This window comes from Struthio camelus, chromosome 8 (assembly GCF_040807025.1).
Source record: "Struthio camelus isolate bStrCam1 chromosome 8, bStrCam1.hap1, whole genome shotgun sequence".
Taxonomy (NCBI): domain Eukaryota; kingdom Metazoa; phylum Chordata; class Aves; order Struthioniformes; family Struthionidae; genus Struthio; species Struthio camelus.
The window spans coordinates 13,404,538-13,421,621 of record NC_090949.1 but is presented as its reverse complement, the minus strand read 5'-3'; the positions used below and the strand labels follow the sequence as shown (position 1 = coordinate 13,421,621).

The following is a 17,084-nucleotide window of genomic DNA, read 5'->3' as shown; positions in this document are numbered from 1 at the left end:
GGGCGGGGGCGGGCGCGGAGGGCTCGCTCCGCGCGGAGCGGGCGGCGGCGGCGCGAGCCGGCCGTTTCCCGCCGCGGCGAGGAGAGCCGTTGGCGGCGACCGTTGGCCGCGCGCGCGGGGACCGGCGCGGGCAGGCGGGTTTGCCTTTACCCGCCCCCGCGTTACCGGCGACGGCGGTAACGGAGCAAACGCGGGGACGCCTGTAGAGTCGCACCGTTTTAAATAAACGTGAACGGTCTTAAACGCCGAACGGCGGGGAAAAATAAATCCCGGAGTAGATGAGGGATGTCAGAGAGAAACCGGCCGCTCGCGCCGTCGTGTCGGAGAGCTGTAAAGCTCGCCGGCTGTATAAAAAGACCCAATTTCTCGCCACCAAGTGCGGCTGAAGCACGACTTGCCGGGGATGCTTCGCCGGGGAACTAGCACAGGCGAAGCATCCCCGCAGCAAGTGGCAGCGAGTTAGTACCCAGCACAATGAAACATGACGGTTGTACAAGTCGTGCTTCAGCCGCACTTGGTGGTGCTTTATAAGAAACGAGAGAGAGAGCCTTGGAACGAGAGCAAACACTGATGTGTTGAAAACCCTCCTGCCTTACCGAGAAACTAATACATACCAATATAACATAATGGTTAAATAAGGATTTTTTAGGCCAAAATTCCATTTTGGCTCTCATTATTCCCTTTGATTACTTCCTTTTACAGAACTGAAAGTGGGTAATTTAGTAAAGGCTATAATAGAAAAATGTATTTTAATAACGAAATAACGCAAGGAGCGTCCATCTCTCTCTCTCTTTTTTCCTTATAAAGCATTCTTCATGTGAGTGACTTCTTCATCAGTAACAGATGATGATAATCATGACCTTAGGCGCTGGTGTCCCATTTCTGTCCTAATGCAGATCTCTCTGCCTTGAAATCACTTTCTCGGGCTGACATATCTTCTAAACAGTATCTCTATTTTAAATAAGTAAAATTTCAGCTGGGCTCATGGTTTTGTTATATTATTGTAATCTTAGCCGCCTTTGCCTTGCCAGTGAAACATGTGCCGGTATGGTGAAGTCCAGGAGGTGTGACTGGTCCGTTCCCGCCAGACTGAATCGTGTTGAGGTTGCCTTGTCAGAAAGCAGAGCGTTCCCCTGCAGTGATCCCTCAATGCCAATTTAGGGAGTGCCTTTGTTGTTGGCTTAGAATTAACAGATGCATTTTCACAGGGGTGACTCAGCAAAGGTCTGAATAAATAAGGAAGAAACTAAGTTAACAGCAGACTAACAGCATTTGAAAACTTTTTAATGGCCATCGTCTTCTAGCTGCCTGTATTTATTAGTTGCAGTGTGAGCTGGTGGTCATATTCTCAAAGTAGTGAACTTTGTAGCATTACGAAAGATGTTTTCTGAAACACGATTAAGTTCTTTAAATAATATACGAATATATCCTAAAATACTGTATAAATGCATGAAAAATTGACCACATCTCCCTAATAGCTTTTATTTTTGTTATTGACTGGGTCTGGTAAATCATAATTTTTCAAAGAAAAGGTATGGAGAACTAAGTTTCCAAGTTTGTACTGATATATACCAATGCCTTGCTGCCTTTTGCCTTCCAAAAAAAACCAAAAACTCAAACAGTCATACTGACGAACTGTAAAACAGCCTAACGTTATTAGCATTTTCTCTCCAAAACCTATTCTTCACAAAAGAGATTTCATAAGAAGCCAGGCTGGCAGCAATGGAATATGTAGTGAATTGTAAATGAAAACAGATCTGTGTAGTCTTATTTTCAACTCGGTGTGGATTATGCTGTATGAATGATAAAAAGCCCAGTCCTGCAAGCAACTCCATACCTACATCATCTCTCTGAATATTAAAGTGGCACAAAAAGAAGCCTGAACTGATTAAGTTCAGGCTACTGAAAAATACTTTGTGTGTACCATGAAAGGACAGAAAATTATTCTAGAGCAGAAATTACATGTATGACTACTTTGTATAGATAAAAATTATTATAAGGTATAGACTTGAATGAATGCTTTGTGTATTTCTTCAGGCTAGTATAATGTGGTCATAGTTATGTTGGAAGTGTAGACTGTCTACAACTGCCCTCATTTTACTAGGCTGAAGAAATAATCAATAAGCCTGTAGAGTAGGTAACTGCTCATAGGCTGAGTTGTTCAACTAACAGCAAAAGAAAGGAAGGGATGTGAGGAAATCACAAGAGTTTTTGGTTTGGAAGATAAAGGCTCTTTGCTTTTAAAGATGGTACCTTCAGGGCTGTACTATTTAGGCTTAGACTGCAGTAGTTGTAAGGCCTTGTAGCTAGATTTTTAGTTTGATATCTGCCTCCCCTTTCCTCCCCCCCCCCAAAAGAAACAAAGTAACTTTTTTGATTTGAGTGATCTTATGATTGTAGTTTTTGGTCTGGTGATGTTTCCCTACCTCTGAGATCTGATTTTGGTGTTTTACGCTTTTGATGTTTGTCTCTCCCTTCCCTTTGCAAAACAACATTCAAAACAATCAAAACTAAGAAGCAGCAGATTATGATCTGTATTTGTGTGACAAGAATATTGGTAGGGATGGGGGGGGGGAAAAGGGCTGAAAACTGTAGCTTGTTCTTTTATTATTATTTTTTCGTCAAAACATGTTTATCTCCCAGCAGATTCTGGAGAGCTTCTTTAGATACTACGAACTCCTGAGCTCTGAGAGGCGATCTCAGAACGCTAGCATTACTAGCATAAATATATGTGCTTATCCCTAGCTGATACAGGGTAGAATAAGTTGGTCTTCTGCTGTAGAGTGTGATTTCTTACCTTCCAGACACTGAGTGCTTCTTGCCTCCAGTGATGCTTGGTTGCCTTCTCAGCTGCTTGAAATGACATTTGCTTTTGTGACTCCAGCAAGCACGTTTTCTGCCTCACTGGACTCTTTGAATTGCTTTTAATTATTGTTTGTCTTCTGGCTGATACTGCATTTTAAAGGGAGAATTTCTCCTGATAATAACACTGCTTAAGCAGTTTTCTGTTTTTTTCTTTTAGAAATACTTGTTTAAAAACATACCTGTCATGTGGAGCTACTGTCCTTATTACTTTCATCTTCCTGCATGATGTATGAATCTTATTGACAGTCTTAAGCCTTGGTAATGGGTAGCTCAATGGGTAATGGGTAGCACTACTTCTAATCATTTTTCAGTTGCAGCCTGGTTTGCAGTTGGAGAAACTGAAACATAGTAAGTTTTGAAGAGCTATAAGGCAAATTGGTGGTAGGCTGAAAATCCTGACTTGCGATTTTGTAGCTCTATTTTCAGATTCCTGAATGTCCATTACATACACTTTTTTTTTTTTTTTTTCTTCAGTTGTGAAGAGGCTGTCGGTGATTGTTAAACTGCAGCTTTCAGGGCCTCTCCCCTCTGCAGGGAGAAAAGGCATAAGAAGGGAGTTCTGTAAACCAATTATTATATTCCTTTCTTCATGTAGTTTCCTTAACTATTAAGGAAACACTGAAGGGGTGCTGTAAAATGGGCTGAGTAGAACAATTGAGAGAACATTCTTCAGGAACATAACATGATATGCAGGGGTTGGTGTGGATATGCTAGACAGGGCTGAAAGGAGAGAGAGATAAAGAAGGCTAAAATATTAATAGCAGAGTTCATGGAGAAAGGTGGAAGAGTAATGATGTGGAAACAATAAGGGATGAGGAGAACAAGTCTCAGAAATAGGCTGAAGGGAAATCAAAGGAGTAATATAAAAAAACCAAAACAAAACTGAAGGGGGCCACAGTAGTAGATAAGAAAATGTTTGTGTGGATTGTATTTTGCAGGGAATGTGACTAGTTATTAGAGATAAGTATGCAGATGTATGATAGGCATCTATTAAAGTGAAAAGTGAAAAAAGCATATAAATGCATATGTCTGGTCTGCACATGCTTTGGTTTATATGGAATTGGTGATTTTCCTTTGACTCCAGCACAGTACATTGAGCACGTTATTTTCTTGTCATCAAGGTAAACTTGCCATTCACAAGCACCACAGCCTGGCCACCTTCATATTTTAGGGACTGTTTCTGTTATTTTAATAGAATGATGGAATAAGTTAGGGTGGAAGGGGCTGCTGGTCACGCAGTCCAGCTTGCTGCTCAAAGCACGACCAACTTCAAAGGTAGATCATGCCACTCAGGGCCTTATCTGTGTGAGCAACCTGTTCCCCTGCTTCACTGCTCTTACTGTGAACACTTCCTTTCATCGTCTTGGAGTTTCTCTTGTTACTGCCTCTAGTCCTTGCTCTGCTCACCACTGAGGAGAGCTTGGATCCATCTTCTGTGTAATTCCTCAGATGGCTGAGGACAGCAGTTAGATTCCCCCTTCAACTCTTCAGATTGTAAAAATCCAGCTCTCCTAGGTTGTCCTCCTGCGTCATGTGCTGCAGCCCCCACATCCCCCGCTCCAGCCCCTCACCTCACGCCTCCTGGACTTTATCAATGTCTCTTTGTACAGGGAGGCTCAAAACTGGTCTCAGTGCTGCAGAAACAGCCTGACAAATGCTCAATGCAAGGGAATAATTGCTTCCTTTGAAATGCTGGCTACAGTCTTCCTAATGCAGTTTGCCCTTCTCTGTGCTAATGCTGTTCTAGGTCTCTGCATTTGCTGTTTTTTAGTCAGCATTTTTTCATAAGTATTCCAAAGCAGCTCTATTTCCACATTACAATCAGTTTATACATATTTTATATGAAATACTTGACATGAAATGTTACTAGTTCAGACCTTTAACCTGGTTATTATGAGTAAAACGTATTAAACAAAACGATTGCTCAGTAAAAATTTTGCATCCAGCAACAGCAGTAAGTAATTGGAGAGCAGTGCACTGTAAACAAGTGGAGCTCTTCCTGCTGAGCCAGATGTTTGCTTAGTGCTGAAATTTGTGAGGCATTGAAGCTCTGTGTTTGTAAATGACTAGTTTTGTTTGGTTTTTGCAATGCTTAGGAAAAAATCTCTTTAGAGAGAATACATGTTCTTATGACTGAGGCATGGAGGAAATGCAGAATACTGAAAAAATGTAGTTTACTTTTGTTTCTGAATATTACAGTTTTTTGTGTAAGTTTACTAATACAGTGTATGCTTTCAGGTACTGTTCTGAGCCCTTAACTTCAACATGGAATACACTTTTTTTTTTTTAAAATACGAAGAACCTAAATTTTTAGTGTTCTGGCTATTAAATAGATGTTTAATTAATCAACAATTTTAAGTATAGCTTGGTATTCCAAAAGAGTTTTGTTGAATATTTTTGGTCCTTTGTAGTTTGCCCTTCTTTAAAGATCATGGGGTTGGTATTGGTAGGTGGATGAGCAGTGTGTAGTCAACAGTTAACTTATGCATATTGGATACGCAGAATACGTTTGAATAAGATTGGTGCTGGTATATTGCGTGCTGGAACTTTTAACTTGTTTTAGAACAGTGTAGGGAGGTTCCTTCATATTTGTCTGTGTTTTTGTTTTACGTCCATTACCAGCCTAGTACAAAGGACTTCAGTTTAATTTGAAAGTGAAAGATCTATCATGTTTTCCTTTTAGTACTGTACTCACAAACATAAAAAAAAGTGCGTAAACCAGACTATTGAACGCTTCAACTGCACGGGTCTAAACCAAACAAGGAGACTGTGAAGTAAGAGTGACTTCTTCTGAAGATCTTACTGCCAAACTACTTGGCATTTTTGGGGAGACTAAATAAGTAGTGTACGTTGTTTTGGATGTTTTGTTTTAAAGTGGACTGATAAGATAGACATTCAACTGCTCCAGGAGCCTGTTGTGCAGGTACCTACCTCCTTTCCTCAACTGTGAGACTGCGCAAGTTTGAAACCAAAGCAGACTTTGTGGAGAAGACAAATCTGTGTCAGTAGTCTTCCACTGCACTCTAAACCAGTATGGAGTAATTGATGTGTTCCCTAATATAAATGAAAACTTTATATACAGCAATACCTTCCTAACACTGACATAGCTCAGGAAAGTCCATTGTTACTGTAAAATACCTGAACCAATGAGAGTACTGACAGTATGACTGATAAGCCATTAATCAATAGGCTAATGCCTCCATTCCCGCCTCTGTAAGGCGGGATCACGATATTAGCTTGCTTTGTTAGGCGCTCTGCGTTCTACTGAAGAGAAGTGTATGAACGGGATATTGTTTACCTTTTAAAGGATTATTTTCTACACTTAAATTTAATGTTACTCCAGTTTATCAAACAGTATACTTACTATAGTTAGCTATGTCCTTCTGGTGTATTCAGTCAAGGGTTGATCAAGGGAAGCAAGAAAAATCAGGCAATATTAGAGAAGTTGCACTTGTTCAGAGATAACTCTTCTGTAAGGCATTTTATTCCCTGTACTTCGGACTCTAAGCCTTCAGCCTCATAAAATTTATAAGGTCCACAGTGGGTCTCCCATCAAACCACCAGCCTTTGGGGGGAGGAAAACAAACAAGAAACCCACATATTCCCATTTACCTCCTAGAGTGAAAAAGCTATTTCTTTAAAAAGCATTTGTAGTGAGGTATTAGGTAACTTATGTTCTGTGTAACAGCTGTAAGGGGGCTTTTCTCAGACATCTTTACATCAATAGGCTTCTTTATCTTAATGAATTGATTCCAAAAGTATTTACAGAAGCAATTTTGTATAGAAGTAGTTTAATATAAAAACTGAATGGCTATCTTAAAACTGAAAGTAAATGTTCCTAACTTTATTTCCTCAGTGACCAACAACTCTATAGTAAGTCTACTAGAAAAACTGAAAACCAATCCATTTAACATGATCATGTGTATATGGTTAGATGCTACAATTAGCTGTTAGAATAATTTGGATAAAAACTGGAGTGAATAATTTTTTAATTAAGGGAACACAGTATTTTGGTAAATGCCCAACAAGGAGTTTTGGCTCCTTTATTTCTGAGACCCTCCTGCTTAAGCTTTTCCATCTGGCAGGAAGGGATTTATCACATGATGCTTAAAGTTCTTACAAAATAAATCCCTTTTATTTGTGGCTATTTGCTGAAACAGGCCGTTATTTATATGTTTCATTTATGTGGAAATGAACACAGAATCTGCTGGTCACAAATGCTTTAAAAAATAAAAACACCCACAACTCTCACCTTTTTAAAAAAAAAAAAAAAAATTAAGGGTGGGAGAAACTTTTTTTTTTCCTGTACATTGTTCTACTTGTTAGTGTTGACTTTTGTGGACCAGAGGAAGAAAAACAGGACTTTCATGTATCATTCTAAATGGTAATTGTTTACAGTCAATAATATATAATTTGACTTATTTTAATATGTAAAGGGATTAAAGAGAGTGCACCATACGTAATCTGACTGTATCAGACAAATATATTCTGGCATTATGTACGATTGATCAAATACTTCCCAAAGTATGTTTGATTATGGAAATACTGCTAATGAAAGCATTGAAAGAATATGTTGTTTCACCTCTTGATCATTATATATCTTACGCTGTGATAGCAGGAGAGCTGAACATTGTGTGAGTTTGGACAAAGGTAACAGGGTTTAAGAGTAGTACTGCTGAAGTAGACAGAACAATTCACGGACATTAAGGACCAATGTTTATGCAAGGTGTATATAATTCATGAGCTTATTAAAAATATGAACTCCACAAGAGCATTTAATCTTTTGCGGTTTTGCATTAGGGAGGCCTAGAACTCTTTGGGTGCTCGGGTGTAACTCCACCATTTAAGAGGATGTATTTATTCAGCTGATGAAAGGTCTGCCTACTACCAAATCTCAAGAAAAAAAATCATCTGGTGTGTGTGTGTACCTCTGCAAGTATTCACGGCACTGAATTCTCTGAGGAAGGTCACTGTTCACAACTGAAATTTTAATTAAGTGGTTTTTATTTAGAGGGACAATTTCACTAAATTTCAAATGTAAAATGATGGTAACTTAAGCTATACTTTGGAATAAGTTTATCTGAAAAATTTGTCTATTTTGCATCGTTCTTGGCTAGGTCTTACTAATAGCATTCCTTTTTAAATTGAACTGAAGCACTACAACCTCAGACATGTTTGAATGCATCTTAGTAACTAAAACACATTTTGATTCATAAAACAACTGTTTTTGCTTTGTATGTGGTAAAGTGACTGTGTGAGGCGCATAGGAAACTGACTCATAACGGAAAGCTTTCTCCAGCATGCCCTGTAGCCTAAGCATAGTTGCCAAGAAGTTATCTGGGTTCATTTCCATAGTAACCAATCAATATCACTGTTTATTTTTTGGATTTTTTTTTTTTCCCTAAAGGCCTTGGACATGAAATGAGAGTTTCAAGTTTAGATATGACTCTTAAAAGCTAAAGTTCTGGATACCTTATTTGATTCTTTCAGCTAAAGGGGAATAAGTTATTGGCGCTTTTATGCGCACAGAAATTATCCTTAAAGTATATGCTCATACGTTTTCTTTGTTTAATGGAATTATAAGAAGAACCGTTCTAGGGGTGAGGGGTGCACAGTGTTTACAACTGTCTCTTTCAATTGTCTTGCTGCTTAAAGCTTAATGCTCCTACGACAGAAGCTGATAATTCTTTGAGGCCCTTATGAAAAGGGAGGGATATTCTTGGTTTTGCTTTATTTTCTTTTTGCGAGAATTAGAGAAGAAAGGTTTATAACTGATGAATCCTTTCAGAGCAATTTTTCCTTCTTTGTTTGCAAGAGAACTTAAAAGTCTGATAATCCTATTTAATGTTTATTAAGTTTACTCTGCCTCAGGAAATCCTGACCTGTGATACGACCAGACTGAGAAGCACTTAAAATGTTGTCTGTCTTCCAAAAGTGTAGTGTGTTTTTTTTTTTTAATGGTATCTTACTGTCTTGAACAATGATACATGCTATTATATTGATATGTTTAAATTCAAGATCATAAAAGTTTTTAAGGACACTATTACATTTATCAAGCAGTTGTTTTTTACATTAATCTTGCATTTAGAAATAGACATGCTGCGTTTAGTGTTCACTAAATTCTTTGATTACAATGTTAGTGATGTCTGGAATACTGTACAACTCTATAATGTTAACCTGCTTTGACTGTAGTTTGCCAGAGGTGGAAGACTATTCTGAAAAGCAGAGTCATAACCTGAGCCATAATAGTGAGTTGTTCAAAGATTACAGTACATTATTTTTACCTTCTGAGTTTACAGAAACATCCAGGAAATCACAGGTGTTATATGTAGTAATATTACTTAGTAACTGGAAATGTTACAGATGTGTGTTTAAAAAAAAAAAAAAAAAAACCACAACCTACAATAACTTATCGACATGATGAATAGTAAGAGTGATTTTTGCTGTTGGTAGTCCCACTGGCACAGCTGGTGGTAAGGGAAGGCAGTGACAACTGTCCTACTTGTATGAGGAGGTATTTTCTGACCTTTATGGGTGACAATGAAATACCTTCTAGTCCTATAGCATCATTTTATAACCCTAAAATGAACAGATGAAAATCTACGTTGTTTCTAGTCTGAACTCTTTTTGGAAGCTAGATTTGTTTTGCAGATATTACTGGATGCATAGTAACATGTGAAAACGCAAGCTCCCTGTGGATTCTTGGTCATAGCTGATGTATCTTGCTCTGAGGCTAAACAGAGAATGGAGGAGGAGGTTAGGCCAAAGGATTGTTGGATAAGAGTTTTTGCCCTTTATTAAAGGTTTCTATAGTTGCATGCATTTTAGTCTTATATAGATATTTCTGTTAAGATTCAATTTCAGTAGTTCTTTAAATTCTTCAGTAATTCTCTAGCATAAGAGACAGCTACAAAAATAACTTAGTTTAGATGACAGTATATTTAATTATCCTATTAATTTAGGGTCTCCTTAATTATAGTGATGTGTGTTATAACTGAGATTCTTAATCTTTGCTGAAACTAGATATAAAATCTGATCCTGGGATTTTGTGTGTGTGTTTGGTTTGGATTTGCAGGGGAGAGAAAGGGGGAAATACTACAAGTATGCCAGAACTTGCTATTTTTAGTGAAAGAAAATCTTGACAAAGCATATCGCTTAGTTTATCTGCACTCAAGTTCACCTTCTCACTCAGTCGTCTAACAAGCTCCCATCTGCAGGCTAAAAACGGACAGGGCAGGAGTGTGAGCGAGGGCCTTGTTGTTCAGTATCAGCGGAGACCTGCAGCCTCAGTGCCCTCCAGAGAACGTCAGCACTGTCTCTTGAGAGTCTTCAGCATTTGTAATCTGTCCTGATAGTGCTAGTGATAGAGAGAAGGCCCAGAGCACTACAGTGAATTTAATGGCTTAAAATAGCTAGATAAACATCCTTCCTCTATTTGAGGGGAAAAGTTGTAGCTAGACAGTTCAAGAAAAAGGTCTTGGTGTTCTCTTTCTTTGGGGTTCCCTTGTCTCTCCCCTGCTCATGGTAAAACTGTTTTTGATGTAATGGTAGTTTTATGAGAGGAAGACCTTTTATTTTTTACTTGGTCAAGATGAGCCCAAAATACGTTATTCAGAAACAAAGAAAAACTTCTTAAAAATCAATTCTGGAGATATATTTCTAAGTCAATTGGAGTGAAACTGGGCTACTGTGATCTCCAGAAAAATTGAGCATATTAAGGAGTTGTTCTGTCTAAGGATGGTGTATGAAAACTGCAAATATGCAAACCCAGGTGTCCATACAATCCAGCGGTTTCTACTTGACAGTGGAGATCTAGTTGACTGTTTTCTTTATTTGAGAGATGAGCAACTATCATAAGTACTACGATAGGTATTAAAGCCCTCTATGTGTAACAAAAGCTAGTGGTTATCGAATATCCCTTAAGGTTGTATTTTACTTGGCTTTCTTCTTGGTTGAGCTTCTTTCCGGTAGAGAGTGTTAACCGTCTTACAAATTTGACCCTTTTGAATTCTGGCTCTATTTTTGGATTTAAGTAATGTACATACTGGCAGTTTGGGATTTTGCTTATCCAAAGCACAGGAAGGTTTACATAAGGAAACATAATGGATAAAAGGTAGATCATGGCATACAGAACCTGTTCCTTTTAGGTCACATGCTTGAATATGAGTCAGTTCTGTATCATCAGAATCTGTTAGCCCGTTGTGGACATTAAACTGACTCATTTTATGCAGGCCAATTTATTCCTACCTTGGCAAGTCACTGTGCCAGTGAGTGATGTAAATGGCAGTCTTATCAGCACAGCAAACCAGGGCATTGGGAGTGAGCCCTTTGATTCATATCATCTCCGTATACGATGAACTTTCCCTCTCATTTGATTTAAGCTGAACCATAGAAATCTACCTCCTGTTAAAGATATCAGACTGGATCTTCAGTAATAAGCTTCTGTAGGAAGTTATTAGAAAACACAGGAATCTAGTAGAAAAATGGAAGAGAAGGACAAGAAGGATGGATTTTGCTTAAATATGTGAAGCCTGTATCTAAAGTGATTAGAGTGGAAGAAGTAGCACACTTTCTCCTCTGAGTCCCAAAACACGGGAAAACTTAAGAATACAAGACTGGAAAAAAGCTTTTGAACACCAAGGCAGGTCCCCAGAATCACAGTCCTGTGTCCCCTCTGATTGACAAATTGAAATCTTTAAGTACTTTTTCCTCCTACTTCTCCTATTTGAAGGCTATTCTAGAAACTTGCTCTGTGGGTAGAGACCTTTCAGTTTTCAACGTGTCTTATTTATGCCTTATTTTGGTCCCGACCGCTCAAATAGTTCTTCGGTCTCTTTAGTGTTTAATCACGCGGAGCACTTGAAGTAACCTTGCCTCTTCTCAATCCTCATTTTGCTAGACAACATAAACTAAATTCTCATTAATTCTTTCTTGCAGGATACAAGAGCCTTCTAGTTGTCCTCCCTCTGTCTGTTGGTTCTGGAGTTCATTCACTTTCAGCTGGAGTTACCCACATGGAATAATATGTTCCACTTGAGCTTAATTTAATCGTGATATTAATATAGCAGAAAGCACACTGTGTTTTTTGCTTTTTTTTCCTCAGCTGCATCATGTTGTTGGGTTGTAAACTTCCTGTCATCAACAAATCCATCCAGATATTAAGTCTTCCTATGTTGCTCTCAAATGATGAGTTCCCAGTATGTAGCAGAAACTCGTTTGCCTCAAGTGCATGACTTTATATCTGGTTGTTATACTACATCTCCTTTGTATTGTTCCAGTCTTCAAATTTATTCAGTTTTGCCCATATGATGATCCCTTCCTCATTATTGAAAAACTGCTCACCAAAGGTGACTCCTTTCATGCACTCCAAAGCTCAGCAGCTTGGAAGAGTGTGCCAGGGAGTTAATGTCCAGGAAAATGTCACTCTCCTAGGCAAACTAGGGAAATCAGTCTCGTTTATCTGTAAAAACATATGGTGTTAAATTTTTTTGTGCGTCTAATATTGTGTCCGAGTCTCTGAACAGTTATTAGTCTTTCTATGCAAAGAGAAGAATGAAGGATGGTTATTTAGGCTTCTGAACAGACTTTGCACAAAGTGATCATTCCACAAACAGTAGAACCAGTGTTTGTTCTAAAGCTGTCTTGTCCTATTGCTTTTTATGGTCCTGAAAGTATGTGCAACTGATACAAGTTCATCTTCTCTATTTGCAGAGAAGTAGTACAGGCAAACTGTGTCCGCTGGAAGAAAAAGTTCTTATTTATGTGTAAAATCAGTGCCAGTGCCACAAGAGGGATTCTGGATGCTTGCATCTGCAGGGTGTCTGTTCGGAAGGTAAATAGCTTCTCTTCCCTCCTCTCCTTCCCCCACTGTTGCTGCATTTGTTCTGGTTTTATTTTTAAATGGCTGGTAGACTTCATAAAATTCAAATTCTAGCTGTTACCAGTCCGATATTCTTCTAGTCAAAATTTACATAGTAATTTTATTATTAATTGCCATAATTTGACTCCTTTTTCTTTTTCTTTTTTTTTTTTTTTTTTACTGCTCTTAAGAAGTTTGTTTATCCAGCAGGACAGCAGAAGAGTTGCTCAGCAGTCGTTGTAAAGTTAGCCCATGATAGATATTTCTAGCAAGCAGCAGTAAGCTTAGAAACCTTGAATTGTGCTAGCATTTTGGTATGCAGTGCTTCCTACCACTAGGGCTGAACTGTGCAGAAGCCAAATGCTGGTCTGCTATCAGGCGCTCACCTTTTCTTCTCACAAGGTGACAGTCTCCTGCTGGGTTGCACCAAGAACCTCAGTAATACAGAGTTCTAGATGACCACGATACTAGCCTAGAAATGTTCAGCTGTTCTTAAAACTACTTTTACTTTTCTTTAAGTCAGTATTTTTAATGGTTGACTTACATAATTGCTAGTGTGTCTTTTTTTTTTTTTTCCCCCCCCAGGAGTTAAAAGGAGGAAAGGCATATGCAAAGGTAAATAGATGCACCTAATCTTGCCTGTGAATTAGCTCATGTGTTTACTTTTAAAAATACGGAAAACCCTCCTCCCTCCCCCTTGAAATTTAATTTGTAACTAAAAATACAGCTGTGTGGAGTTTAACACTCAAAGCTTGTTTTCTGCTTTTTGCCTTGGGCCTCTCCCTGTAATGGGCATCATCTTACTCATGTTTGAGACAAACTGCTGTTGACTGCCAGGCAATGCAGTGCATGCAGCAGATGCTCTCATTTAGCAATATGCTTACTAACATTTTTATTTTCTCTTAATAGCTGGGCTTTGCAGATCTAAACCTAGCAGAGTTTGCTGGATCGGGAAATACCACTCGGCGCTGTTTACTGGAAGGTTATGATACCAAAAATACAAGGCAGGATAACTCCATTCTCAAAGTAATTTGTTTCCTTTCTCAAATTTTTACTAATAAAATAGAAAACAAGTTACTGAACCAAAACCAATATGGTATTACCAAGCACTCAGTGATATTTAAAACATGCTTGCTGAAAACTAGTTAGTAAGTGAAAATATCAGCCTTGATTAGATAGAATCATAAAAATCTACATAGTCTAAAATAGAATTTGTCCTACTCTTGGAAATCCAACTGGATAGCTGTAAAAGAAAAGCATTCAAAAGGTGTTTCTGTTCTAACAAGGATTAAAAAAATTGAATACTGAAGCAACAATGAACAAGTTAATACATTCATATAAATGTAGCAATTCTATCTGGAAAGCTCAGCAAATTCCTGTGTAGCTCTAAGAGTGACTCTCTTAATCGGCTTCTTTATGTATAAGCCAGCTTCAACACTGTCCTGTATCCTGGAACTTTCCTTTTTCTATTAGATAGTAATCAGCGTAAAAAATTTGTGAGAATTGTTGGAAGAGAACCACCATGTTGTTCTCTCCTGTTAGTCCAGGTAGATTAAAAGGTGGAATAACCTGTGTGAACTTGAATGTAATAGCATACAGCATGTTACAAGTAGACTTTAATTCTTGCCCTACCGAGGCATTAGAATTAATTTATTGTACTATTGAGTATACTGTTTAGACATGCACTTTCTACTTTCTTTAAGACAGTCACAGACTTTGGCCAGAAAACTGTAAATTGATAGCTTTGACCCAGCCAACAGTTCTTCTCAATGCATTGTTGTCCTGTTGCATTATTTACCTTTTGTGGTTTTATTTTATTTCTGATGTTAGCACAGCCAGTTCTTGTGTGCTTGAAGTTTGCTAAGCACTCCTGAGAAACAAAGAACATACTTCAGCACCCACTATTTTAAAAGAAATTCTGTTTGCACATATATCTTTGATTTTTGGCTTCAGGGAAAAATAGAGACAGGAAATCTGTCTTTACTATTAATGACTGAAAGATTTTTTTTTTTTTTTGTTTCTTGATCTACATATCTTTTACAGATTCTTGTAAATGCAGCTATATAATGATAACAAAATGCTCCTTTGTGGGGCTTGCATGTGTATTAAGAACAAAACTGTACATTTTTGTGTAAGCACATTTACAAAGTCTTGTACAGATGTGATACCATCTTATTCCACTTCAATGTAAGATTTGTGGCAAGTATAATTTAGAAATGTTTCCATGTATCACAGACCCCCCCCCTTTTTTTCCCCTCCATCTTCTTACAGAGAGTCTTGTTTTCTTGATTTGTAGGTTTTGATCAACATGCAGCTAATGTCTGGAGACCCATGTTTTAAAATGTAAGTTTGGAATCTGTGTGGGACAGTTTTTTGGTCATATTTAGGTTGCTTAATTCATGTTCAGAATTACACTTCTAATTTGCATATAAAACTCTCCAATCTGACAACAGTATTCGAGAAATAAGCACAAAAAATAAATGGTTTACTTGGTAAAAATGCCAGTAGAAATATGGCAGTTCTCCTTGCTACTAAATACTTATTCTTTGCTTGAAAAATATATTAACTTGTACATTTGTAATGATTGGTGGTGGGGGGGGGGGAATTAAATAAATGCTTAAGGGAAACACTGTTCCTGCAGGAAGTCTAAATACACATACTTGGTATGGGGTAATTTGACTAATGCCTGTGTGTAGAAAATGTACTGTTACGGTTTTTGGTCACACATCTTGGATGATTTTAAAAGCCTTATTTAAAAAACAAAGTGTGATATGACTGGGTACAAGAGAAAGCACTTAAGAATTTTCCCTCAGCAAGGACACTATGCAACTCAATTAAGGACAGAGGAGGTCACATCTGAGGTGGGTGGTAACTAGTCATGGAAATGCATTACTGTATATTCAGGACTCTTTGTCCTCCTTGTGCGTAATCTGTAGCTAAGGAAATGTAATAGCTTTGCTACAGCAAGTGTTAGCTTTTGTAACTAACCGCAGGACAGAAAAATCCTGCATTGGAAAAATGCAGATGTAAGAAACTGTTGCCTTCTTTCTAGACTAGTAAGCCATTTTGTTATGAGGCCCACACGCTTAGCGGTCACTAAATCATCCAGTGCAATGGCAAGCTTCCCGCTTCCTCAGAACGCATGACTGTCTCGCTAACCATGACATAGCAATCCTTACCAGTAGGAAGTGGAACTCTTACGTGGCATTTGTGTCATAAGAGGTGTTATTATAATAACCTGAAAACCATTATTTTAAAGGATAGGCTCAGGGACATGTGGAATCTGCTTTCACGAATGTAGTGTGGAAACTCTCTCACTACTTGAAGACTGTAATAAAAAATTACCAGTATTACCAGAATACAGACCTGAGACTATTAATGTCACTGCTTTTACTATATCTATCTATCTATCTATATGTATATGTATATCTAGAGATATCTCTATATATAGTGTACATATATATACCAACACACACACTTTAAGATGTAGAAAATCTTCCATCTTAAGGCTGGGTTGTTAAGTGTGGTGCTTTTCAGTTCTATGCCATCGCTTTCTAATTCTGCAAGAAAGTACATAGCAATTATGTCTAGATCAGGTTTACATTTAAACAAACTTAGTTGTATTTTACTCGTAACAAGGTGTTTGAAGGGGGTTTAGTTTTGATTCAATAATTCCTTAAAGATAAAATTTATCCCAAAGTCATAACTCAATTGAGTTAAACTCGATTTTTTTCTTCCGTTCACTTCATTGACTATTACATCCTAAAACTAGCAGGAGACGGAATCAAATGGGAGGAGGTATTTCTTCCCACATCATGTAACTAATTTGTGGAATTCCTTGCTATAACACACTGCATGCTAAAATTCGAGAACAAATTAAAAATTAATGAATGAAAAATTATGAAGGGCTATTAAGTATGAAACATCATTTGTGGCTCACGAAATACCTAAGCTACACGTGAGCAGACGCTGGGAGAGTACTCAGATACATTACTACTTGTGTACCATATTCTCTCAGCACCTGTTGTTTGCTGCTGACAGAAAGAGGATGCAGGTTTGGATGGACTTTTGGTCTGAGTCAGCATACTTTGTTCTCACGTTAGCCCTTTCAAAAATAATCTGAGACAGAGTTGAAAGTTGTTTTGGGGGGGGGGGTATGTGGTTTTTTGTTTTTTGGGTTTTTTTTTTTTTTTTAAGTTTAAGGAGAAGAAAAACTATCTGAAAAAAATTGCTAGCTTCCCCTTCTACTGTATGGCAGTTTTATCTTGTTTCCTGTAGGTTCTTAATTTTCCTTTTGTGCTGTCAGACCTTATACTGCATCAAAGATAAATTCCATTATAAAGACAGAGTTGATAGTGCA

General features: G+C 38.0%; 1 protein-coding gene across 12 annotated transcripts in view; it reads left to right on the top strand.

Moving 5' to 3' along the window:
- EEIG2 (EEIG family member 2) overlaps window positions 1-17,084 on the top strand; it is a 51,652-nt gene that overhangs the window by 9,131 nt on the left and 25,437 nt on the right. For 9 of the 12 annotated variants that reach the window (XR_011142508.1, XM_068952194.1, XM_068952193.1 and 6 more), the window contains 4 exons: window positions 12,577-12,697; window positions 13,310-13,339; window positions 13,634-13,750; window positions 15,021-15,067. Coding sequence is in view for 11 of the 12 variants with exons in the window: in XM_068952186.1 (XP_068808287.1) it covers window positions 12,577-12,697; window positions 13,310-13,339; window positions 13,634-13,750; window positions 15,021-15,067 (315 nt within the window). In the remaining variant the exon portion in view is untranslated. The remainder of the gene's footprint in view (window positions 1-12,576; window positions 12,698-13,309; window positions 13,340-13,633; window positions 13,751-15,020; window positions 15,068-17,084) is intronic. The other 3 variants (XM_068952187.1, XM_068952192.1, XM_068952190.1) reach the window with 2 other exon arrangements.